This window comes from Thamnophis elegans, chromosome 10 (assembly GCF_009769535.1).
Source record: "Thamnophis elegans isolate rThaEle1 chromosome 10, rThaEle1.pri, whole genome shotgun sequence".
In the NCBI taxonomy this organism is placed as follows: domain Eukaryota; kingdom Metazoa; phylum Chordata; class Lepidosauria; order Squamata; family Colubridae; genus Thamnophis; species Thamnophis elegans.
Genome location: NC_045550.1, coordinates 64,044,885 through 64,071,257, shown reverse-complemented (window position 1 = coordinate 64,071,257; position 26,373 = coordinate 64,044,885). Strand labels below are relative to the sequence as shown.

Here is a 26,373-nt window from a genome sequence, read left to right as displayed (position 1 = left end):
AACACATGGCAATGTGTGACCCCCCCAGCCCCCGCCAGGCACGCACAACCGTCATAAATGTGTGTCATAAATGTGTGTTCGTTGCCAAGCCACCCCCCAATTCTGATCATGTGACCGATCCAGGCATGTTGCAATGAAGTGTGAGGTGTAGGTCACGTTTTTAGCGCCACCGTAAAGTCAAATGGTCGCTAAACAAGTGGTCGTAAATCCAGGACTGCCTAGATCTCACACTGCTGTTTCTCCAGTGCCCAACTTTTCAGCAAGAAATAAATGCATGTCTTCTGGATCTCTTCCTTCCGAGATGCTCGCCATCCATTCCCTGCTGTCCTTGATTCATGCCACCCACACCGGACAGGAACCCCACCCCACCCCTTAGCCCCCCTCCCCAGAATTCCTAAGCCCCAGGCGGCTAGTTTTGATTACAGAGTTCTGCAAAGCTATGGTCGAAAATCCTTCGTTCACTTACACTCTCCTCTGCTTTTCTTTTTTTTAAAAAAAATATATCTTAAAATATATGTTTTCAGTCCAGCTTTCAGCAGTTAATTTTCAAGCAGCCTTGATCATTGATTAGTATTTTCCTTTCCCTGCTAATCCCATGGCTCTTTATCTCCACCGGATCTTCTTGATTTAAAGGGGCTTGGGAGAGCCCAACGTTTTTAGCTGACTGATGGATTTCACATTTTTATTTTCACATAAATGAATATAAAACAATAGTAACAAATAGTAAAATAATCCTCCGATCACATTTGAAGAAAACCTGGTCTACTTTGTTCAGATACAGTCAGCAAAGCTGGGCTGTGTACATTAGAAACTTTTAGAGCCACTTAATCCAGTAACGCAAACCTTGGAAACCTCAGGGTTCCAAATAGCATCCAAATTAAATCGGAGTCCAAGGCAAAGGATTCTTCCAAGTTCCAATTTATTAAAAGAGCCCATGTTGGCACATCTGGAAAACCTGAATTTGAAAGCTTCCAGGTTTTCCCACCTAGTTGAAAGTTCAAGATCTTGCCCCCACACCCACAAATCCATCCCATGGTCCAATCTCCCACTGCCATGAAGGCAGAGTTCCCCCATCTAGTACCGATCAGGTGCAGAGACAAATGATGACCTTGACTTTCTAAGAAGAATGTTATTATGGCTACATATCACTCAACTCCTTATAATCCCCACTCCCATTTTCCCACAATAGAAAAGAAATGGTAGAAAGTGTGGCAGGCCTGAAGTTTCAAAAAGAAAAGATAGCTTGCAGAGCTGACAACGTTTCGATTTTAGTGTTTCAAAAATTCAGAAAATGCCTAAACTTGATTTTGTTGGGCTGTTACTGCTCCCCCCCCACACCGCAACAAAAGAGAAACAACTCCTGGTGTAGGATTTCCTGCCTAAGAAAGGGGTTTGGAGTAAAGACCTCCAAGGTCCCTTCCACTCTGTTATTCTATTCCTATTCCATCTTGTTCCTTGTTGTTGTTATTCATTGTGAAGTTGTCTAAATCTTCTCAATCCCATAGACCACAGCACTCTGCCCCCCCCTTTGGTCCTCCACTGTCTCCCAAATTCCTGTTCATTGCATCAATGACATTATCTAACTATCTCATCCTCTGTCATCCTCTTCTTCTTTTGCCTTCCCTCTTTCCCAAATCACATTTCCAGTGAGTCCCCTTTTCTCATTAGGTGGCCAAAGTATTTGAGCTGCAGCTTCAGCAGAAATCCTCATGCGTTTATTTATTTTTCAAATAAACAAAAAAAAAACAGTCCAATACCGTGTGCTGCTACCCTGTTTCCCTGAAAATAAGACCTCCCCGGATAATAAGCCAATCGGGCTTTTGAGTGCATATGCTAAATAAGTCCTCCCTGGAAATAAGCCCTCCTTGAAAATACTGCAACACAGCAGTGGCCATGAGGTGAACCACGCTCTCCACCTCCTGCACCCCACAAATAATAAGACCTCACCGAGAATAAGGCCAACCGCTTATTTCAGGGGTCAAAAGAAAATAAGAACCTGTCTATTTTCGGGGAAACAGGGTACATATAGACAAAGGAACATCAAATAATTACAAAAATGAAAGACAAGTAAACCCAACTAGTTTATGCAGGTAAGTGACTTCTGGAAGAGTCTATGAGGGAATGGTTGGGTATGTCTAGTCCAGTGGTTTTCCCCACCTAGTTGAAAGTTCAAGATTGTGCCCCACACCCACAAGTCCATCACATGGGCCAATCTGCCACTGCCATTCTGGCAGCTTCCACCCATCCAGATCCAGTCAGGTGCAGAGGTGCAAAGACAAAGGCTTTCTGGAAAGAATATTGTTATGGCTACATAGCATCTCACTCCTTACAATTCTGGGAGTTGAAGTCCACAAGTCTTAAAGTTGCCAAGTTTGGGAACCACTGGTCTAGTCTAATGAAAAGAAGGACTACGGGTGACATGATAGCAGGGTTTGATATTTGAGGGGCTCCTAGAAAGAGGAAGGGGTGAATCTATTTTCCAAAGCACCCAAAAACAAGACAAGAAACAATGTTTGGAAACTATAACCAAGGAGAGAAGCAATCTAGAACTAAGGAGAAGTTTCCTAACAGTGAGAGCAAATCGACCGATAGAATAGCTTGCCTCCAGAAGTTGTGGCGGCTTCATCACTGGAGGTTTTAAAGAAAAGACTGGACAACCATTTAGTGTGAAATGGGGGTAGGGCTGTGATGGTGAACCTGTGGCATGCAGAGCCATGTTCCTCTTCTGGATTTCTGGGGTGCATGCGCACGCAACCATCAGCTGGCCTTTGTGCATGTGGCAGTGCCAGAAACCACGCGCCGCACTAACCAGAAGACTTGCAGGCTGTTGAGCATGTGCGCGCCAGAATCAGAAGTTCATTTCTGGTGCATGCATGCCCCTTGGGCAGCTCCTCTTGCAGGCTGTGTTCCAGATGAGTTGCGCGCACATGTAAAGTGCTCCCTTCAACATCACTGGAACAGGGTCCCCTGCTCGTGCAGGGGGTTAGACTAGAAGACTTCCAAGGTGCCTTCCAACTCTATTATTCTATCTTCTATGAGAGGACACCCAGTCTCCAAGAATCGCACGAGAAGCGGGGTGCGCTTTTGAGAACCGTTGCTGGGTGCTGGTGAACATGGGTGTGTCATCTGAAATGTCGTAGCGCGTCACGTTGACATGCTGCCTGCCATGGGTTCGCTACCCCTGATCTTAATCCGATCGTTTCTTGCTTTTCATTTCACTGCTCTTCTCCGAAATCTCAGATTCACATTCCCGAAATCGCTAACCGGGGCGTGTCAGCTGCGGGTCTCTTGCAAATGCTTACAAATGCATCAGAATAACTGCGCTTTCTTGCTTCTTGCAAAGAGGTTTTATTTTCGGATTCAGAAATGACACGTCTGTTATGCCATGCACGCCTTAACGAAACTCACGTGTCAAGGGCAGCCCCGTTTCCCGGAGGTGGGTCAGGATGAGGGGAGGAGTAGGGAAATGGGCCATGAAAAATTGTAAGCTTCACACACACGCACACACCAACACACACCCCTCCCCTTAAAATCCTCAATAGGCAAAAAAAGGCCGATGCTAATGAGACTGTGGTGTGTGTGTTTGTGTGTGTGTGTATGTGCTGTTTCTCGGCCGGAGTCAAATGCTCCACTGCTTTCTGAATAAATTGCGGGATTTAGATTTATAGTGATTCTGGTTCATTGGGACGGCTTTCTATGGGCTTGGAGCATTTCATCAATCTCAATATGAAGAAGAATTATTTAGAAGGGCCTGCTGGTTTTCACGAACATCGATGCTCTGGATTTGTTCATAGAGAGAGCAGGGTCCCCCCCCCCCCCAAATAATAAATAAATAACTACATTCAGGCCCTGGAACCTGTTAGTTAAAAAAGGGAATGTGTGTGTGTGTGCGTGTGTGTGTGTATCCCAGCAAACCCGGTCAAGAGGGAAAGGTGTGTGTGTGTGTGTGTTGCATTTGTGCTGATAAATAAATAATAGCAATAGCAGTAGCAATAGCAGTTAGACTTATATACCGCTTCATAGGGCTTTCAGCCCTCTCTAAGCGGTTTACAGAGTCAGCATATCGCCCCCACAGTCTGGGTCCTCATTTCACCCACCTCGAAAGGATGGAAGGCTGAATCAACCTTGAGCTGGTGAGATTTGAACTGCCGAATGCAGATAACAGTCAGATGAAGTGGCCTGCAGTACTGTGCCACCTCGGCTCTTGTCATGATAATAATGCAAACACAAATGTAACAAAGGCAACAGTAAAAATATTGGCTTTCTGTCTGGATGGCCTCTTGTGATGAGCCGATAGACAGAGAAAGAAGCAGTATGCTTCCTCCCATATTGGGCATACCAGGGGTTGTAACACAATACACACACACACACACATGTGTGTGTATGTGTTTGTGTTTGTGTGTGTGTGTGTGTGTATGTATATGTATATGTATATGTATATGTATATGTATATGTATATTATATGTATATGTATATGTACATGTATCCCAGCAACCCGATCAAGAGGAAAAAGCTCCAGAGATAAAACAATGGATTGCATTCGAGGTGAAAATTTTCACCCCTTTTAGATTTTCACCAGATGCACACAGTCTCCCCCCCCCCCAAAAAAAAGCTCGAGAGACATATAAGTCAGTGTTTCTGAACCTCGGGGGCTTTAAGAGGGGTGGACTTCAACTCCCAGAATTCCCCAGCCAGCTGGCTAGGGAATTCTGGGAGTTGAAGTCCAGCCCTCTTAAAGCCCCCAAGGTTCAGAAACACGGATGGATAAGTGCTTTGGGGAAATTAAAAAAGAGAGAAGTAAAATTCCTTTCAAACAACAATCATTACTGCACTCCAGAAATAACATTTGTTGGCTCCAAGAGTGATAACTAACAGACTTTTGGAAAACTTGCTGATCATTCCTTCCCCATCCCTGAGAATTCACACACTCGAAAGCTCTTGCATTTCCCTTAAATTATATCCCTCCAGCCATTGAAAGGGGACTCGAAAGGAGCTCAAACAAATGGATGAAAAGGGGGGGGGGAATAAAAATAAAATCTGAATGGGAGGGGCGGGGAACAGGGTATTCCTGAAATTCACTTTTTGCTATTGATTGTAATAAAAGGACCATTTTCAGTTCAAGGCCAGAAGCCCAAATAAGAACAGTATCCATTGGGGCATTATTTTTCTCCACTATGCTAAGTTTTGTTTAACACTAGCTGATAACCCAGGGATGTCCGGGTATTTATTTATAGGGGGAAAATGTCCGGACCAAACGTAATTTCTAATGTTGGATTTTCCCCCTTACCAGAGGAAGCCCCCTTGTGAAGTACTGTTAAGCCGTTACCATGGCAACTCCACTGTGCTGTACAATAGAAGCCCTTTTTCGGCAGTACAGTAGAAGGCACTTTAAGGCACAACAGGTGTATCGTACAGAACGCACAGCCCGAGGGGGTGTTAGGGACCCGAAAATCAGCTGGCCGGCAGGAGGCGCACGCGCATGCATGGAGGAGCTGAGCTGGGTGACAGCTTGCATGCCCGCAGAGAGGGCTCCGTGTGCCACCTGTAGCACTTGTGCCATAGGTTTTGCCATCACAGTCCTAGAAGGAGGGAGGTTAAGCAGATCTCTCGTACTTCTTGTGAATTGAAAGCAATTTATTTCAGACCATCCCAAGGGAACATAAATTGAGACCTGAAAGAGACACCTACAATAATAAAAAGAAAGGGAGAGAGGAGGAGAGAAAGAAAGGAAGACGGGGGAAAGAAGAAAGAGGTAAGGAGAGGAGGATAGAAGGGAGATGAAGAGAAGGAGAGAGGGTAGGAAAGGGAAGAGGAAGAGTAGGAGTAGGAGAAAGGGAGGAATTGAATTGAATTTGAATTTATTATTTTCTATGCCGCCCTTTTCCCCAGGGACTCAGGAAGGGGAAGGAGAGGAGGAAGGAAGGAAGAAAGTAGAGAAGGGAAGGAGAAAAGAAAGGGAAAATAAAGTGGTGTTACAAACAGTTGGAAGGGATGGTAAATAAAGCACCTCAACCATATATTATAACCTGTTAATGAAATAATAACAGTATAGAATGATAAATGTAGGTCTCCTTTCTTCTTTCCTCCTCTCCTTTCCCTTTCCTTCTTCCCCTCCCTCTCCCCTACTCCTCTCTACCTCTTCCCCTTCTTACTCTCTCTCCTCCCTTCTATCCCCCCATATCTTCCTCTCGTTCCTCTTTCTTCTTTCCTTCACCTTTCCTCTCTTCTTGTCTCCTCTTCCTCTCTTCCTTTCCCCTTCTATTGGTGGGGTTGCCTACTTTCCTCTTCCCCCGGTGTATTTTCGGGATGGTGCTTCAGCCAACCTGATTGGCTAGCTTTATGTTTGCCATTGAATGTATGCATGTAAATGTGTGTATGAGACTAAAAAATTAAAAAAAAACCTTTTTATAATAAAAAAAAATAAAATGACTAAAATTCCAGCTACAGAAGCGAATTCAGCCCAAGAAGGAAAGTGAACACGTCTTCTTTGGCTGACTACGTGGCTACTTCCCCGCTGTTTTCTTGGCAACAGCATCCAAGTGGTTTGCTACTGCCTCCCTCTGAAATGCTTTTTATTTCCCCACTTCCAACTTCCAGTTTTGGCCTCCGACCTTGGAAATCTCCTGTTGGTCACCCCATCGAAGAGCTAGCCAAACTCCAACCTCGCTTGATGTTTTCCCAACCTCAGTGGGTCTGAGTCCTGCCAGGAGAAAGTGGAACAGGCTAATGCAGCGGGTGTCCAAACTTGGGAACTTTAAGACTTATGGACTTCAACTCCCAGAATTGTAAGGAGTGAGATGTTATGTAGCCATAACAATATCTTTCCAGAAAGCCAAGGTCATCCTTTGTCTTTGCACCTCTGCACCTGACCGGATCTGGATGGGTGGAAGCTGCCAGCATGGCAGTGGCAGATTGAACCATGTGATGGACTTGTGGGTGTGGGGGGCAAGATCTTCAACTTTCAACTAGGTGGGGAAAACCGGGAAGCTTTCAGATTCTGATTTTCCCAGATGTGCCAACATGGCTCTCTTAATAAATTGGAACTTTGAGCAATACTTTGCCTCGGACTCTGATTTGGATGCTATTGGAACCCTGACACACTGGTTTCAGAGAGAAACTCCTTTGTAAACTCAATGAAGCTAAATCTCTTTGTCCACCCGAGTTGTTTTAAGATGTATGGACTTCCAGGATTCCCCACCAGTGAGCATGTTGATGCAGGGCTGGCTGGGGAATTCTGGGAGTTGAAGTCCACAAGTCTTAAAGTTCCCAAGTTTGGACACCCCTGGGCGAATGGAACGGCCCTTATTAAGGCTTAAAGGGTGGTCTAATTAAAAAAGGGTAGGGGAAAATAAAACCCGCTGCCAAGGCCATCTTTGAAGCTGGCTGGCGTCTTTTAGGACCGAGAGGGCTGGGCCTCCATCTTCTAGACGTGCTGTTTGCATCTACAAATAATTAACTGCTGGCAACACCAGTTCCAGTTGTGGCTCTCCCTTCCCTCAGTTGGCTGGGAGATGAAAGCCACGCCGAGCTATCTCCAAAGACCAGGAAGTTTAGAAAAGAGCTGGCTGTAAATTCATTGGAGCCGCAATTCCCTTTTATTGTTATTTACTGTTGAGGCAACAGCCACTGGCTCTCACATCTGCCAGAGGAGGGAGGGAGGGAGGGAGGGAAGCAGACTGGACTCCATGAAAAACACCAAACCCACCTTGAAGTGAGTCAAGCTGCCGGCATCCGGTTTGCGGTCCAAGCGGAGGGCTTTCCAACATTTGCAAGGGTCCCCTGGAGAAGGTGGAATTCCACGGCAAGCCACGGTTTTGTTTGTGGGCAGCCTCGGTTGCGTTGGACACTTCCCCTGGGATGCCTCCAAAGACTACAAGACCCATGCTGGAAACGGGCTACACGTTTTTAACACGGAGGCCAGTTCTGCGTTTCACAGGTGACGGCCATTACATTAGCTTGCCGTGTCTGTGTCAGCCAAAAAAAAGCCAATACATTCCTGGGTGGTATAAACCGGGGCATGGAATCAAAATCACGCCAAGTATTAGTATTGGCTTTATCAAACCTTAGTAAGGCCTGGAATCAGCATCCAGTTTTGGCCACCACGTACAACAAAAGACGTGGAGATTTTGGAAAAAGTGCAGAGAAGAGCAACTAGAACCACAAGGAATGTTCTTTCTGCACCAACTCAGAATTGCTACCAACCTGCCTTCCATTGGAGACCTGTATACTACACAAGTCAAAAGAGGTCTGTAAAAATATCTACAGACCCATCGCATCCTGGACATCAATTGTTTCAACTCCTACCCTCAAAACGACGCTATAGGCCACTGCCACCAGAACAACTAGACACAAGGACAGTTTTTTCCCCGAACGCCATCACTCTGCTTAACAACTAATTCTCATAACACTGTCAAATAATTAACTAATACTATATTGCTATTATTATTCTCTTCCTTACTAGTATCTATCTCTCCCCAGTTATGACTATAACTATGTTGCTTGTATCTTTCAATTTATATTGTTTTTATTTGTTTCTTAGTACCATTTGATAACTTATTAGTAACCTTGTCTATCTCTAAGTGTGTATCTTTTTATTGTTGATGAATGTATTTTATTCTCCTTATGTACACTGAGAGCCTATACACCAAAGACAAATTCCTTGTATGTCCAATCACACTTGGCCAATAAAGTATTCTATTCTATTCTATTCTATTCTATTCAAGACCTGGAGACAAAAATATATGAAGAATGGTTTCAGGAATTGGATATGTGTAGCTTAATAAAGAGAAGGACGAGGCAGTGTTCCAGTATCTCAGGGGCTGCCACAAAGAAGAGGGAGTCAGGCTATTCTCCAAAGCATCTAAGGGTAGGACAAGAAACAATGGATGGAAACTAATCAAGGAGAGAAGCAATCTAGAACTAAGGAGAAACTTCTTAACAGTGGAGAACAATTAACTAGTCCAACAGCTTGCCTTCAAAACTTGTGAATGTTCCATCACTGGAGGTTTTTAAGAAAAGACTGGATGGCCACTTGTCTCAAATTGTATAGGGCCTCCTGCTTGAGCAGGGGGTTAGACTAGAAGACCTTCAAGGTCCCTTTCACTCTATTCTGATTGATTGACCACACACAGGCCACCTGGACACAGCCTCCTGCCTGTAAAAATGACCCTTAGGCTGAGCCCCAAGGTTGGATTCAGCTGTAAGCGTACATCAAGGATTTGAAGGAAGGAGGGAAGGAAGGAGAGAAGGAGAGAAGAAAGGAAGGAAAGGGAGGAGGAAGTGAAGGAGGGAAGGAAGGGAAGAAAGGAGGGAGGGAAGCAAGGAGGGAAGGAAGGAGAGAAGGAGAGAAGAAAGGAGGGAAGGAAGGAGGGAAGGAGGGAAGAAAGGAGGGAAGGAAGGAGGGAATGAAGGAGAGAAGAAACGGGGGGAAGGAAGGAGGAGGAAGGAGGAATGGAAGGAGAAAAGGAGAGAAGAAAGGAGGGAAGGAAGGAGGGAAGGAAGGTGGGAAGAAGGAGGGAAGGAGAGAAGAAAGGAGGGAGGGAAGGGGGAAGGAGGGAGGGAAGGAAGGAGGAAAGGAAGGGAGAGAAGGAGAGAGAAAGGAGGGAAGGAAGGAGGGAATGAAGGCAGAAGAAGTAGGATTGTTGTAAAATAAGATGGGTTTATGGGATGGTAAGAAAGTAATTTCAATTATATTGTCAATTGTAGGGGAGAAAAATTGTTACAAATACTATAAAAAAAAAGGATTTGAGCCCCCTTCAAATCCTGTTGCATGCTGAAATCTCCCAGCTCGCAACTACATGGTGATAATCCCAAGAGAGTGCCAGCAATATTATTGGGGCAGAGATATTACACTTTCTCACACCGAAAGTTGTAAATTTAGCCAGCTAACTCATTCACGGCCAGCATCTGAAATCTAGTTCTCGTCTTGGTGTCCTCACACCCTCCTGTTTACCCACCGAATTCCTGCCAAGAGCGGGCAGGCCTTTTGATCTGCAGGCCGTGTCTGACCTTGATTCTTCAAAGGCTTTGAAGTCCCATTGGGGGTTTCCTGCAAAATTCCTCATCCAGACGCCCAGCCCTAAACCCCTAATTCCGTATTTCTCAACTCAGGCTGCTTGAAGATGTGTGGACTTCAACTCCCAGAAGTCCCCAGCCAGCATCTTCCCATAGCCAAAGTCTACTCATTTTCAAGTAGTCAAAAACTGCTCTAACTCTCCCTTTCCAGCCTTAGAATCTCCCAGATACCGCTTTCACTGGTAGCAATAGCAGTAGACTTATATACCGCTTCATAGGCCTTTCAGGCCTCTCTAAGCGGTTTACAGAGAGTCAGCATATTGCCCCCAACAATCTGGGTCCTCATTTTACCCACCTCGGAAGGATGGAAGGCTGAGTCAACCCTGAGCCGGTGAGATTTGAACTGCTGACCTGCTGATCTAGCAGTAGCCTGCAGTGCTGCATTTAACCACTGCGCCACCTTGGCTAGAGGGTTGCAGGAGGCCGTCGCAGCAGAAAATGGACCTTGGGAGCCCATTTTCGCTGGCAGAGTGCTCGGCCCCCCCATAGGCACCCCTGGCACATCAAGCTGGCCACACCCATCCACACTCCTGCCCCCTCCCTCCGAGGTCAAACACAACCCTGATGTGGCCCTCAATGAAATCGAGTTTCACATCCCTGTTCCACCAGAATATGTGGAACTTTCTGGTAGAGAGAAGTTCCCTCAGGATGGGCTCAAGCACGAGTTGGAAAGCTCGGAAAATTAATCCTCTGTGACCGACCCAGATCGGATCCTTGGATGTTTATCAACACCGCTGTGGCTGACACCTAAGTTATGGGAAGAAAACGAAAGCTGTGATTCCAGATGGCCGACGGACTGCGCAGCCTGCTCGGATGTGGCAACTGAAACTGGCAATGTTGCTCCACAGTATCATAGCCTGAAGTATTTTATTCCTAAATATTCAGCAGTTTTGCTTTCCCCGCCCAGCCTCCAACCTCTGGGTTCAAAACTACAGTAGATAAAGAGGCTGAAGGACTCAAGACTTGTATGCCAAGTACAGGTGGTCCTTGACTTACAACGATTCATTTAGTGAGCGTTCAAACTTACAGACAAGTGACTTACAACCAGTCCTCATATTTACAACTGTCAAAGTATCATCATGGGATTAAAATTTGGGCTCCTGGCAACTGGCAAGTGTTTATAACAGTTGTAGCTTCATCATGTGCTTAAAGTTTGGGGCAAGTTTTATGACGGTTATAGCTTCCTGAGATCACGTGATCTCCATTTGCAAACTTCACGGCTGGCTTAGCACAAGAAAAATCATTGGAGGAAATCGGATTGGCTTAGCAATCGTGTGATTCACTTAACAACTGGGGCACTTCATTGAAAAACCATGGGAAGAAAGGGTCATCAAATCGGCTGTGGCTCACATAACAACTGCCTCACTTAGCAATGGGAAATTCTGATCCCAATTATTGTTGTAAGTTGAGGAGTAAGGTAGGAGCCTCCTTACTAAAAATTGTTTGGGCCGATTAAATTTTTGCAGGGTTGTGGATTTTGTAAAAGAAACAAGCAAAAAAATGCCACGCTGTGCAGAAATTTGTGCTGTATTAGGTAAAAGTAAGTTTCCCTTCGCACATATGGCTAGTTGTTCTGGACTCTAGGGGGCGGTGCTCATCTCCTTTTCAAAGCCGAAGAGCCAGCGCTGTCCGAAGACGTCGTCATGGTCATGTGGCTGGCAAGACTAAACACCAAAGACACACAGAAGGTTGTTAACTTCCTGCCAGAGGTAGTTCCTATTTTTCTACTTGCATTTTTACATGCTTTCAAACTGCTAGGTTGGCAGAAGCTGTGACAAGTAACGGGAGCTCACTCCCTTATGAGGCGCTAGGGATTCGAACTGCCAAACTGCCAACCTTTCTGATTGACAAGCTTGGCGTCTTAGCCATTGAGCCACTGCTGTATTAAAGGGATACGAAATAGCACTGTCTCTAACCTTCTTCTTGCCCGAATGAAAAACCTACAATCAAGTTAGCTTTGCAAAGTTGCATTTCTGCAGAGAGGTTTTTTAGGTGACAGCTAGGAAAGAGTGAGAAACTAATAATAATAAAACCATATCCCTCTCAAGCTTTATTCAAAAAGTACATGAACATTTGTAAAGCCTCATCACAACCTACACAGGAAATCTGGCTAACGTCAAATCTGGAAAAAAAATGTGTTTTCATTTACGGACAATGAAATTCTCAATTGGAAGATCGCTAGGCCTAAGGCAGAAGGAGAGAGACACACATGCATTCCTTTTTCTTTTTTTCTGGGGATGATGTTGTTCTAAAAATTACCCAGAGCAAAAGGTAGAAAATGAAGATTTGTTTTGGAGACACGCCAAGAACCTGCCTAAGTGCTGAATCTCAACTTGACAGCAAAGCCCATGTCTGTCAAAGTTTGAACGAGTGTGTTCTTGGAGTCCTAGTGGACAACCATTTAAATAGGAGCCAGCCGTGTGCAGCAGCTGCCAAAAAAGCCAACACAGTTCTAGGCTGCATCAACAGAGGGAGAGAATCAAGATCACGTGAAGTGTTAATACCACTTTATAATGCCTTGGTAAGGCCACACTTGGAATACTGCATCCAGTTTTGGTCGCCACGATGTAGAAAAGATGTGGAGACTCTAGAAAGAGTGCAGAGAAGAGCAACAAAGATGATTAGGTGAATGGAGGTCAAAACATATGGAACCTCGATCTACCTTCAGCATAAATGAGTGTTTTTCAAACTTGGGAATTGTGGCTTTCAGCTCACAAAATGTCTCGAGCAGCCAAGCTGGCTGGGAAATTCTGGGAGTTGAAGTCCACATATCTTAAAGGTGTCAAAGTGAAGAAAAAAAGGGATAGATAGATGATGGATGGATGCTAGATAGGAGGGAGGGAAAGGGAGGGATTATAGATAGATGATGATGAAGAAAGATAGATAGATAGATAGATAGATAGATAGATAGATAGATAGATAGATAGATAGATAGATAGCAATAGCAATCTATTATCTATCTATCTATCTATCTATCTATCTATCTATCTATCTATCTATCTATCTATCTATCTATCTAATCTATCACAATAGCGCTTGGAATTATATACCGCTTCATAGTGCTTTTACAGTTCTCTCTAAGCAGTTTATAAAGTTAGCATATTTGCCCCCAACAATCTGGGTCCTCGGAAGGATGGAAGGCTGAATCAACCTTGAATAGATAGATAGATAGATAGATAGATAGATAGATAGATAGATAGATAGATAGATAGATAGATAGATAGATAAGAGCCATGGTGGTGTAGTAATTAGAATGCAGTATTGCAGGCTAATTCTGCTGATTGCCAATTGCTGGCAGTGTGGCAGTTCAATTCTCATCAGCTCAAGGTTGACTCAGCCTTCCATTCTTCCAAGGTTCATAAATGAGGACCCAGATTGTTGGGGGGGAAACGTTGACTCTGTAAACTGCTTAGAGAGGGCTGTAAAGCACTGGGAAGCGATACATAACTCCAAGTGCTTTTGCGATAGATAAGATAGATAGATAGAGATAGATAGATAGATAAATAGATAGAGAGAGAGAGAGAGAGAGAGAGAGAGAGAGAACAGACAGACAGACAAGACATTTTTCATTGTCATCATGCTAGCAAAGCTTTATCCATCAGTTTTTTAGCCTAGAGTTTCATACTGCAGGGTCCCATCCACGATTCCTTGTTTGTCAGTTTGCAACTGTTATGTATATGGTAGTTGGCCACGGAAGGACACTATTCAGGAGCCCTTCTGATGCACCCAGCTTTTCTCAAGTCTTTATCGATTCTGCTTGGTGGATAAATGCACGGTCATGCCCCGCTGAGCCAGCGCACAGAAAATTATCTGAAATACTCTGATTATTCGCCAACCACGGAGTAGCTCGATCGGACTCTGAAAACTCGCTTTTGTTCCCATGAGCAAGTGTGCTATAAAAATCCATGCTGGTTTGCTCCAGTAATCTATTTTGTAATTTCAAGTGTCCCCAGGACTTTTACACCCGCAGAGCCTTATCTAATAAAAAGATGATTAAGAAGGGAGACATATTATTAACTGATAGAATTCATTTCTGTAAGATGCTGCGGAGGGAAATGGAAGGAGACTTTTAAAAAGATCCAAGGCATTTATTGGTTGCCAAAAGTTCATCTCTTTCACCAGCTAATTGATTTGAAAAATAGTAATATTTATGTTTGATATTGATTTAATTTCTATTCATTTATGGTTTTTGCAACAGGATTTTTTTATTACAGTATCCCATCATAAGGTAAAGGTTCCCCTCGCACATATGTGCTAGTCGTTCCCGACTCTAGCAGTGGTGTTCATCTCCGTTTCAAAGCAAAAGAGCCAGCGCTGGCTGAAGACGTCTCCATGGTCATGTTGCTGGCAGGACTAAACACCCAAGGTGCATGAAACACTGTTTGCTTCCCACCAAAGGTGGCTCCTATTTTTCTTCTTGCAATTTTACGTGCTTTCGAACTGCTAGGTTGGGAGAAGATGGGACAAGTAACGGGAGCTCACTCCCGTTATGTGGCGCTGGGGATTTGAACCGCTGAACTGCTGACCTTTTGATCAATCAGCTGTCTTAGCCAGTGAGCCACCATGTCCCTTCATATGTCCCTATATAAGCAGAAAGGAAAATGCATGGGTGTACAGTTAATTAAATGTTTTTTTTAAAAATCAGCAGATCAGCTAAGCTAACCTAAGTTTCCACATATTAGTACAATATATGCAGAAATTTAAAAAAAAAACTACGTTTGGAGACAGAACAGATTTAACATCCTTTAAGCCTGCAAACTGGTTTTATGTTCCTAATCTCGCTTGTGTCCCTGGCAGCCTTAACACAAACCCATTATTTTAAAAGATTGTATGAGCATCAGATAAAGCAATCACGGGTTTGGCCGTGGCAAGTAAATGTGAACAAAGCAATTGTGATTTGTTGCTCAAGATGAATCCAGCCCTTCATTTCTGTAAGATGCCACGGAGGGAAATGGAAAGGGACTTTTAAAAGCCAAGAACCTTGGCAACTTTAAGACTTGTGGACTTCAATTCCCAGCATTCCTCAGCCAGCCATGCATCAACATGCTGACTGGGGGAATTCTGGAAGTCCATACATCTCAAAAGAACCCAGGTGGACCAAAACTGCTATAGAGTTTTAGCTTCATTGAGTTTACAAGGAGTTTCTCCCTGAAACCAGTAGTGGGATCCTGCAGGTTTAACAACCTGTCATATTTGTGGTTCCGTTTGAATCATTTCTGAATCAATCCATAGTCGAAAAGAGAAACTGCATTCAGACATGCCCTGATCTTACTAGGCGCAGGGAGACGCAGCTTTAAAGAGTGCTCAGCTCATCCCTAAAAGCCCTTACCGCTTTTAGGGATGAGCTGAGACATGCTTACTTCGGAGCGACCGAGATAATATTTCAATATTTTAAAACGTTGACAATCAACAAAGGCCGTGTTCTTAGGAGTACATCTCTCCACGCTTAGAGAAATTTTTTCTAAGACAAGCAGACCCGAGATTAAATCTACTTTCACAGATGGGGTCCTTGGGGCTCTCTGAGTTTGCTTGTTTTCTTGGAGACGTTTCATTACCAAACTGAGGAACATCGTCAGTGCACTGATGATGTTAACTAGCTGGGTAATGAAAAGTCTGCCAAAAAAAAAAAAAAAAAGCACCAAGAACCTCTGAGCTCAACTCTAAGCTACAAACATTATCCTCTATGGGTAATTTCATAGGTGTTCAAGGGGTGAAGAATGGGGCCAAGAACCTGTAACTTAAATATTGTGTCTGTTCTGACCTAGGCTTCACCAAATCACGAGGCAGACCCCAACAAAACACCTTTTTATTAAGCTCATGTGAATTCCTCTCATTCGCATCCAGCAAAGTCCCGGCAAACAGTCTTTCAAGGGTGAATTTACAACCACAGACCTTATCAGGCTTGGAGAGCTGCCAAGCCGATATCTTGCTGTACAAGAAAATACTTGGCAAGGAGTCTCTGAGAGTCACAAACGAATCTTCACACTAATTAAGCATACTAATTGTCTCCTGCAAACTCCATTCCCCTTTCGCTCCTCTTTTATTCCCTATGGGAGGGGCCATTCACCGTCCACCTGTGGCCTTACTCCCAAGTCGACCCTTGTTCCTTATCTGTTCCCTTCGTCTGGCAGCTCTGCGCATGCGCGAACAGGCTCCAGCTGTTCTTCTGCCCCCTGATCTCCGACTCTGCTAACTGTCGGATGGCCCTGGCCCCATCTCTGCCTCCAACACAGAGCCCTCATCAGAGCCTTCCCCAGACTCCAGGACTGGCCCATCTTCCTCCCCAACCTCCTCACTGTCCGAATCTGCCACCAGCTCCGCTGGCGGGCCACAACAGTGTTCATGTCTTGAGGCAAGCACATAAAGGCAGAGGTTGTATCATGCTGTCATGGAGTTCATGTCCTTATTTTATCACAATCTTGGTTGTGGATATGCACGCTTCTCGTTACAGGAGCAGGTAGCTCTCATAACCTTCTCTGCCTCTTGATCTAAACCCACTGCTGTCCCAGGATACATAGGAAATGCCAAAGAGAAACATGGCTAGGACTAAAAAAAATATTATACAAATTAAAAGAGCCCCTATCATATGATGCAATGAGGAACTTGCTTGCAGTGGGGGGTGGTGGTGGGGATCATAACCAAATTATCGTTTAAAATTCAACAGGGAGAGAAGAAAGAGGGGGGACTGAAAATAGGCATTCCTGTTTCAAGTGCTATGAATCTCCTTATCAATAACACTTTTATTAAGGTAAAGGTTCCCCTTGCATAGATGTGGTACTCTTTCCCAACTCTAGGGGGCGGTGCTCATCTCCGTTTCAAAGCCGAAGAGCCAGCGCTGTCCAAAGACATCTTCGTGGTCATGTGGCCGGCATGACTCAACGCCGAAGGCGCATAGAACGCTGTTACCTTCCCACCAAAGGTGGTTCTTATTTTTCTACCTGCATTTTTACATGCTTTCGAACTGCTATGTTGGCAGAAGCTGGGACAAGTAACGGGAGCTCACTCCACTACGCGTCGCTAGGGATTCGAACCACCGAACAAGCTCAGCGTCTTAGCCACTGAGCAACCGTGTCCCTTTTAAATTTTTATTAGAAATTTTCAAACAGAAAGTGGGAAGATCATCCGTCACAGATGGCCTAATGCAGCTGGCTGGGGAATTCTGGGAGCTGAAGTTCACGCATCTTCAAGGGCCCACGTTTGTGTGACATCTGGCCTAGTACATCCTACCCAGAGCAGGAAGTTGGATCAGAAGACATCTAAGGTCCCTTCCAACTCCAGAATTCTGAACAAAAATCTCTCTGACAAATTGAAAGAGGAAAAAGGACAAGTACAAAAAATGGAAAGAAGGACACATAACTAAGGCAAGGATATCAGCAGATCAGGCTCAGCATGAACAAAGACTTGCAACAAAAGCCAAAGATAATTTTAAAAAGTGTCTTCCAACATATAAACAACAAGGAAAAAAATATATCAAGGAAACGGTTGGTCCGCTGAAGACGGCAAGGAAGTAACAGGCAACAAAGAGAAAGCAGAGCTGCTTAACTCAATCTTTTCATCGGCCTTGGCGCAGAAAGAAACCATATCTCAACCTACCAGAAACATAACAGTAACAACCCAACCGAGGAGCACCAAGGCTGGTCCCATCTTACCTTGGCACTGCGTCTCCTTCATGGCCGGCTCGTATCCAGGCCCACAGGTACACGCTCCCACCGGTACCATCCATTCCCCATCTCCATTACAGTAGAGTTTTAAGGGCACCGATACTTCCACCGCGTTGGGAATGCAGGTTCCCGGAGCGATCACCAAGGAGGTCGGCTCTGCCCCGGTCAAGGTTTCCGGGAAGTTGGCAAAACCCGCAATGGTGCTGGAACATTTCTTGTAGAAGGCCCGGACGGAGATGAGGGACATGCAGGCCCCCAGATCCTGGAAGGCAAGATAGAAGCCGTTTTTGGAAAGGGGCCCAAAGCTGCGCACTTTGGTGTTCATCCGGCCAGACTCCAGCTTCGAGAAGCTCTCGTCGGGGGCGATTGTATCCACTTTGATGTAAGGGTTCTCCATCCAGAACGGGCTAGAGGCAGAGGCCGTGTCACTATCCGATTCGTAATAAAAAAGGTTGAAGGTCTCTTTGCAAGATCCGGGGATGTTCGGGATGCTGTTACAGTCCCTGACGGTGAACTTCAGCTCGACGTAAACCCGCTGGACGTCGTGGCGCTGAATAAACTGGGTGCGCAGCCAGTTGTTCTGGTTCGCGTCTCGAACGTTGCACACTTGATACGTCCGGATGGGGTTCATGGCCTCGTCGTAACCGCTGACTTCTTCCCACTGTACGAAATGTGGGGGGAAAAATGGCATTGGGGGGTTAACAACCCAAAACAGGACAGTCTCGAGAAAAAGGGTTGAGGGAAGTGGTGAAATTCTTTTTTTTTAAACTACCGGTTCTGTGGGGGTGGCTTGGTGGGCATGGCAGGGGAAACACAAAATCTCCTTTCCCACCCCACTCTGGGGCCAGCCGGAGGTGGCATTTCCTGGTTCTGCGAACTACTCAAAATTTCCGCTACCGGTTCTCCAGAACCTGTCACAACCTGCTGAATTTCACTCCTGATTGAGGGTGGGTTATTGCCAGCTGCCTGCAATTTGGCATTTCAAATACCACTAGCCTCCAGGTGGACTCAGCCTTCTCCTTGAGTGCAGAGAAGAGCAACCAAGATGATTAGGGGACTGGAGGCTAAAACATATGAAGGAGGGTTGTAGGAACTGGGAATATCTAATTTAATGAAAAGAAGGACCAGGGGAGACATGATAGCAGTCTTCCAATATCTCAGGGGTTGCCACAAAGAAGAGGGAGTCAAGCTATTCTCCAAAGCACCTGAGTGTAGAACAAGAAGCAATGGGTGGAAATTAATCAAGGAGAGAAGCAACTTAGAACTAAGGAGAAATTTCCTGACAGAACGATTAATCAGTGAAACAACTTGCCTCCAGAAGTTGTCCAACACTGGAAATTTTTAAGAAGATATTGGATAACCATTTGTCTGAAGTGGTGCAGGTTTTCCTGCCTAAGCAGGGGGTTGGGCTAGAAGACCTCCAAGGTCCCTTCCAACTCTGTTATTCCTATTCTATTCCATCTTTCCAAGATGGGTCAAATGAGGACCCAGATTGTTGGTGACTCTGTAAACTGCTTAGAGAGGGCTGTAAAAGCAGTGTGAAGCGGTATATAAGTCTAAGTGCTATTGCTCTTAGGGAAGGGCCATCTTTAGGAATGCTGTTGAGCTCCTTTTCAAACTATTTTGAAAGAGTGTTTTATTTTTTAAATTGTTTTTAAAATCATTAGGGAGAAAGGGAATGAAGAAAGCCCGTAGATAATTTACAGGTAGTCTTTGACTTAAAATCACTCATTTAGTTCAAAGTTACAATGGCATTGGAAAAAAATGACTTATGGATATTTTTTCACACATTCCATGGGAACATCTCCATGTCACGCGATCAAAATCCTGACACTTGGACAACTGACTCACATTTATGACTGTTTCAGTGTCCCGGGATTATGTGGTCCCCTTTTGCGACCTTTTGACATGCAAAGTCAATGGGGAAGCCAGATTCACTTAACAACCATGCTACTAACTTATAAACAACGGCAGTGATTCACTTAACAGCCAGGGCAAGAAAGGTCATAAAATGGGGCAACATTCACTCAATGACTGTCTTGCTCAGCAATGCGGATTTTGGACCCAAATGGTGATTGTCTGTCGACAGCTACGACTGTAATAGAGATACGTATAGCCTCAAAGAGAGAAAAACACTTAAAAGTACAATTTTCTAGTACACATACAAAACTATCATTCTTTTTTTAAAAAAATGTGCTGTATTTTGTATAAGAGAGTTCCATATTTCATTAGACCTGTCTATTTAAAAGTTGACGTCTACAGGCAAATCCACTTATAAGTGGCATGTCAGGTCTTTGGTCTGCTGAGTGAATGGAGACAGACATTTATTTTTCCATTCCAAATGAAAAATATTTTGAAATTTTTAGGTGTGATGATGGATGAAATAATTTGCTATTATGCGGGCAAATCCTTCAACCTACATAGATTAGATAGCCTGGGAAACCTTGCACTGTTTCCTCTTCCTTTGCGTAATTCGTTCTCTAGCTGTTATTGTTTATTCTGAAGAGATTATAATTTGGGGTTGCCCTGGTATTTATTTATAGGGGGGAAATGTCTGGACCAAATGTTATTTCTAATGTTGGATTTTCCCCCTTACCAGAGGGAGCCCCCTTGTGGAGTACTGTGAAGCCATTACTCCACTGCTCTGTACAATAGAAGCTATTTTACAATAGTACAGTAGAAGCCATTTTAAGGCACAACAGCCTATATCTTAACAGAACGCCCCTCTGGGGTTTTTTAGAGGTGTCTTACCCCCACAGTATTTGTTTGCAGAGAATAAGTTATCTGTGTACCAAGCTTGGTTGAAATTACTTGAGGCGTTCCAGAGTTATGCTGGAACACACACACAAACACACAGACACAAATATAAATATATAATATAGATAGATAGTAAAGGTAAAGGTTTCCCTCACACATGTGCTAGTCATTCCCAACTCTATGGCACAGTGCTCATCTCCTTTTCAAAGCCGAAGAGCCAGCTCTGTCCGAAGATGTCTCCGGGGTCATGTGGATGGCATGACTAAATGCCGAAGGCACGCAGAGTGCTATTACCTTCTCACCAAAGGTGGTTCCTATTTTTCTACTTGCATTTTTACAGGCTTTCGAACTGCTAGTGTGGCAGAAGCTGGGACAAGTAGCGGGAGATCCATTATGCGGCGCTAGAGATTCGAACCACCGAACTGATCTCCTGACTTCCTTGTTTGGGAATGAGATGCGATGGAAAAAAAATGTGCAGCCCCTTGCATTTTGAAGTGTGGCCACCTACTCGAAGGAAAATCTGAAAAACTGTTTGCAAGCAAAGGTGCGGAACGAACAGGCGTGGGGAGAAATATCCGTTCCAGAAGCTAATGCTTCTTAATGCAAAATCTTTTCTTGAGGGTTGGGAAGTCAATAAAGGTGTTAATGAATAACACGATCCAATAATATTAATAAACAAACGGGACTGAGAATGCTTAGAGAATGCTTAGTGCCCACGGGGCAATGTTCGCTTCTCAGCAACCAAGGATCAAGAGGCTGCTTCCGAACACATTAACATGTAAATGTTCTAACACACGGGTGATAGATGCTTGGGCTGGGGCTTGTATCCTAAATTAGGTTTTCACGTAATTTGTAACAGAATAAATTAAGAATAACAGAAGAACAACTAAGAATAACAGAGTTGGAAGGGACTTTGGAGGTCTTCTAATCCAACCCCCGGCTGAAGCAGGGAAACCTGATATCATTCCAGACAAATGGCGGTCCAATCTTTTTTTTTAATTTTTTAAAACCCTCCAGTGTTGGGAGAATTTTGGGATGGTATTTGGAATGTGGAATTGCGGACATCCCGCTCCCCCAAAAAAGGATTCTCCAACAGTGGAAGTTTTTAAGAAGTGATTGGACAACGATTTGTCTGAAATGGTGTAGGGTTTCTTGCCTGAGGAGGGGGCTGGACTAGAAGACCTCCAAGGTCCCTTCCAATTCTTCTCTTCTCTTCTATTCTACTGTACTCTACTCTATTCCTACCCCTATCCCTATCCCATTCCATTCACCATCCCTGTCATTTAGATACTAAGATGTCCTGTTCCTTGATCACAGCACAGTACGTAGGAGATCAACACTGATAAAAGTTACTTCATTTGGCTAATGAAACATCAGCAAGAAAACAACCAAGCTCAGAGGCAGTGGAAGAATTGTTGCTTTCAGATTTGGAAGATTCTGCTAATGTAAAAGAATATACAGAGTTGGAAGGGACTTTAGAGGTCTTCTAGTCCAACCTGCTGCTTAAGCAGGAAGCCCTTATATGCCATTTCAAACAAAAGCTTTACAATAAAGTAGAATGAGCTTATCCGGTTGCGTTTCATGTCAAAAGTCTACTTGGTAAAGCTGACATTCCTATTTTCATAATTGACAATAACATTCCTGCATGGCAGGTTGGGCCGAGAGAGAGGAACTGGCCTTAAAGTCACCCAGCCAGCTTCTGGGCCTAAGGCAGGGCTAAAACTAAAGGATTCTTGGTCTCTAGCCCAATGACTTTAACCACTACACCAAACTAGTTCTCAACACTAACATTAATCCTGTGCCTCTCTGTTCTTCATTAAAAGCCAAGGTAATTACGTTGGATGAATGCAGTCACAGAGTCTCATTTCCATATGCATAAGGCAGCCAATATGCCCCACGTGAAATGGCCTTTAAATAAATAAAAACCTTCCAAATTGCAGAAATGATTGCACATAAGCTGTTTCTGAGGTTGGCTTGCCCACCCAAAATGCAGTTTTTTAGCGATTAAAGGTAAAGGTTCCCCTCACGCATACTGTACGTGTTAGTCGTTCCCGACTCTAGGGGGCGGGGTGCTCATTTCCATTTCAAAGCCAAAGAGCCAGCGCTGTCCGAAGATGTCTCCGTGGTCATGTGGCCGGCATGACTAAACACTGAAGGTGCACGGAGCACTGTTCCCTTCCCACCTAAAGTGGTCCCTATTTTTCTACTTGCATTTTTAACGTGCTTTTGGACTGCTAGGTTGGCAGAAGCTGGGACAAGTCATGGGAGCTCACTCCGTTATGCGGCGCTAGGGATTCGAACCGCCCAACTGCCGACCTTTCTGATCGACAAGCTCAGCGTCTTAGACGCTGAGCCACCGCGTCCCTACCGATGATAGATTTACACAATTGTTATTGGTTCCAAGATGGCAAGCCTCCCAGGTAGATTTTCCTCAGTGTCATGCTGGGCTGGAAAGAGGCTTCGAAGCAGGAGGTGAAGCCAGACAGATGAAGAAAATGCAAGAAAGAGAAAAAGGAGAGCAGAAAGGAAAGACAAGTCATTTTCCCATTTAGGTGAAGTTCAGCATCCTTTTCCAATCTCCCTTCTCAGAGAATAGCACATCTTACCCCGGTTTCCGGATGAGCTGTCCACGCCAATTCGGACGTCACCCACTTGGTGTCCATCAACGTTTCTGGAAAGGGGAAAGAAAGAAACCACAATCAGTATTCCTAGAACCAAAACACTATGGATGGTCTAAAATGGTGGCGGAGGAGGACGGGAACGTTACAATCCACTCGATTTGGAGGGGATAGGTAGTCCTCGACTTACGACCACAACGGAGTCCACAACTTCCATCGCTAAGCAAGCAGAAGTGAGTCTTGCCACCAATTTACGACTGTTCTTGCCACAGTTGTTAAGTGAGTCCCTGCAGTTGTGAAGTTGTTGAGTGAATGTCGCTTTCTCATTGTCTTTGCTTGTCAGAAGGTCACAAAAGGGGAACACGTGACCCCGGGACACTGAACTGTCATAAATACAAGCCAGTTGCCAAGCGTCTGAATTTTTATCCCATGATCATAGGGCAGTGGTTCTCAACCTTCCCCATGCCGCGACCCTTTAATACAGTTCCTCATGTAGTGGTGACCCCCAACCATAAAATTATTTTCAATGCTGCTTCATAACTGTAATTTTGCAATTTTCTGATGGTCTTCGGCGACCCCTGTGAAAGGGTTGTTCGACACCCCCCCAAAGGGGTCGCAACCCACAGGTTGAGAACCACTGTTAAAGGGGACGCTGCAAAGATTGTAGCTGTGAAAAACGGTCGTAAGTCACATTTTTCAGTGACATTGGAATGTCAAACGGTCACTAAATGAACTGTTGTAAATTGAGGACTAGCTCTACTTCATTCAATTCTGCCAGGAAACAAAGAAAGCAAAAAAAAAAAAAAAGAGTTATGTGGGATGTCCACAGCGGTCAAATAAATAAATCTATATTTATATCTATCTATCTATCTATCTATCTATCTATCTATCTATCTATCTATCTATCTATCTATCATCTATCTATCTATCTATCTATCTATCTATCTATCTATCTATCTATCATCTATCTACCTACCTACCTACCTACCTACCTACCTACCTACCTATCTATCTATCTATCTATCTATCTATCTATCTATCTATCTATCTATCTCTCTATCTATCTATCTATGGCTGTATGTGTGTGTGTGTTCCAGCAGAACTCTGGAAAGCCTTGAGCAATTTCAACCAAACTTGGTACAAAGATGACTTTCTCTCTGGAAACAAATACTGTGGGGGTAAGACACTCCAATACCCCTTAGTATGTGTGTGTTCTGTTAAGATACAGCCTGTTGTGCCTTCAAAAGGCTTCTACTGTACTGCCGTAAAATGGATTCTAGCGTAGAGTGCAGTGGAGTTGCCATGGTAACGGCTTCACAGTACCCCACAAAGGGACTACCTCTGGTAAGGGGGAAAATCCAACATTAGAAATTACGTTTGGTCCGGACATTTCCCCCCCCTATAAATAAATGCCCAGACAACGTCGGGTTATCAGCCAGTAAATAAATCAAAAGGACTTGCTGCAACGGTCACAGGTGTGAAAAATGGTCAAAACCCCCTTTTCTCAGTGCCATTGTAAACTCTGAACGGTCACTAACGGTTGCAAATCCAGGGTTACCTGTATCGCCCTCCTGGCCCCTTCTCAATGTTCTTCCCTGCTTAGCCAAAACATCCATAAAAGTCCCCCTACTTCCCTCTCCTCTCCTCCTCCCACACTTGGGGTGTGTGGGTGTGTACTCTGGTCGGACACGGCCCCGTTCCCACGACTAGGGTGGTGCAGCCGGTTTATCCGGCAAGGAAGATCAGGCTGTGCTTCTGCCTCTCCACTTTTTTTTTTTTTTTTTAATTTTTGGCACTCTTCCCTCGGATGTGTTTTGAATAAGGGGAGAGGAGAAGAATTTGACCGTCTGGCCAACATTCCGACAGTTTGATGATGAGTTGCCAAACCTCCTTGTCAACATTCCCCAAAGAGACTCCGTTCCAACCCCAGATTGGGGTGAAGGGAGGAAGGGTGGACCAGGACTCTTTGGGAACACACTAAATCACCCAGATGGGAAGCTGCTGAGATCAGGATTAACTGCTTGGCAGCTTGCTAGAGTCTGCCAGCCGAGAAAGAGTGGAGAATAGGGCCCGAGAGGTATGGCATGTGACACGGATGGGAGAAGGATAACAAAGTAACAAGAATTGGAAGGGACCTTGGAGGTCTTCTAGTCTAACCCCTATACTTTTTTTTTTTTTTTAGACTAATGGCCGTCCAATCTCTTCTTGCAAACCTCCAGTGTTGAAGCACCCAGCACTGAAGGTTTTGGCCAAAACATAGGAAGAACGGTTGCAGGAACTGGGTATGTCTAGTTTAATGAAAAGAAGGACTAGGGGAGACATGATAGCAGTCTTCCAATATTTGAGGGGCTGCCACAGAGAGGAGGGGATCAAGCTGTTCTCCAAAGCAACTGAGGGTAGAACAAGAAGCAATGGGTGGAAACTAATCAAGGAGAGAAGCAACTTAGAACTAAGGAGAAATTTCCTGACAGTGAGAACAATGAATCAGTGGAACAACTTGGCACTAGAAGTTGTGAATGCTCCAACAATGGAAGGTTTTAAGAGGATGTTGGAGAACCATTTGCCTGAAGTGGTGTAGGGTTTCCTGCCTAAGCAGGGGGTTGGACTAGAAGACCTCGAAGGTCCCTTCCAACTCTTGTTATTCTATTCTATTCTAGCACCCACAACTTCTGGAGGCGAGTCGTTTTACGGATTAGTTGTTCTCACCGTCAGGAAATTTCTCCTCAGTTCTAGGTTGGATTGAGGGGAGTCCTGTTGCAGAAGCCACAAAAGAGACGCCAAAGTTAAAAAAAAAAAAAGCAGGTTAAAGCAGGTTTTCCAAACTGACGCACGGACTTCAACTCCCAGGATTCCACAGCCAGCCATGTTGGCTGTGGAATTCTGGGAGTTGAAGTCCACACGTCTTAAAAAGTCACCAAGGTTGGGAAAACCTGGTTTAAAGAGAGACTTCGGGGTGGGGGTCAACCGATAACAGACGTGGTGCTCTATTTCAGTGTTTCTCAACCTTGTCAACTTGAAGATGTCTGGACTTCAACTCCCAGAATTCCCCAGCCAGCATTCGCTGGCTGGGGAATTCTGGGAGTTGAAGTCCGGACATCTTCAAGTTGACAAGGTTGAGACACACTGCTCTATTTTGCCCTCTGGCATTCAAAAAATATTTTTTTTAAAATCCCACTCAAGAAGACCGGAGCGTCCTAATCCCATTGCAGCAGGCCTAAGACACACAAAAACGTACAGGCCCGAGGCCAAACATGGCCTTGGAG

The 26,373-nt window shown here is 44.6% G+C and overlaps 1 protein-coding gene across 1 annotated transcript in view; it reads right to left on the bottom strand.

Annotated features, from left to right (window-relative positions):
• The window catches only part of LOC116514313 (ephrin type-B receptor 3), a 147,287-nt gene that overhangs the window by 65,024 nt on the left and 55,890 nt on the right, over positions 1-26,373 (bottom strand). The window contains exons 2-3 of the mRNA XM_032225848.1: positions 23,099-23,163; positions 17,724-18,396 (exon numbers count right to left, since the gene is read on the bottom strand). Coding sequence (XP_032081739.1) covers positions 17,724-18,396; positions 23,099-23,163 — 738 coding nt within the window. The remainder of the gene's footprint in view (positions 1-17,723; positions 18,397-23,098; positions 23,164-26,373) is intronic.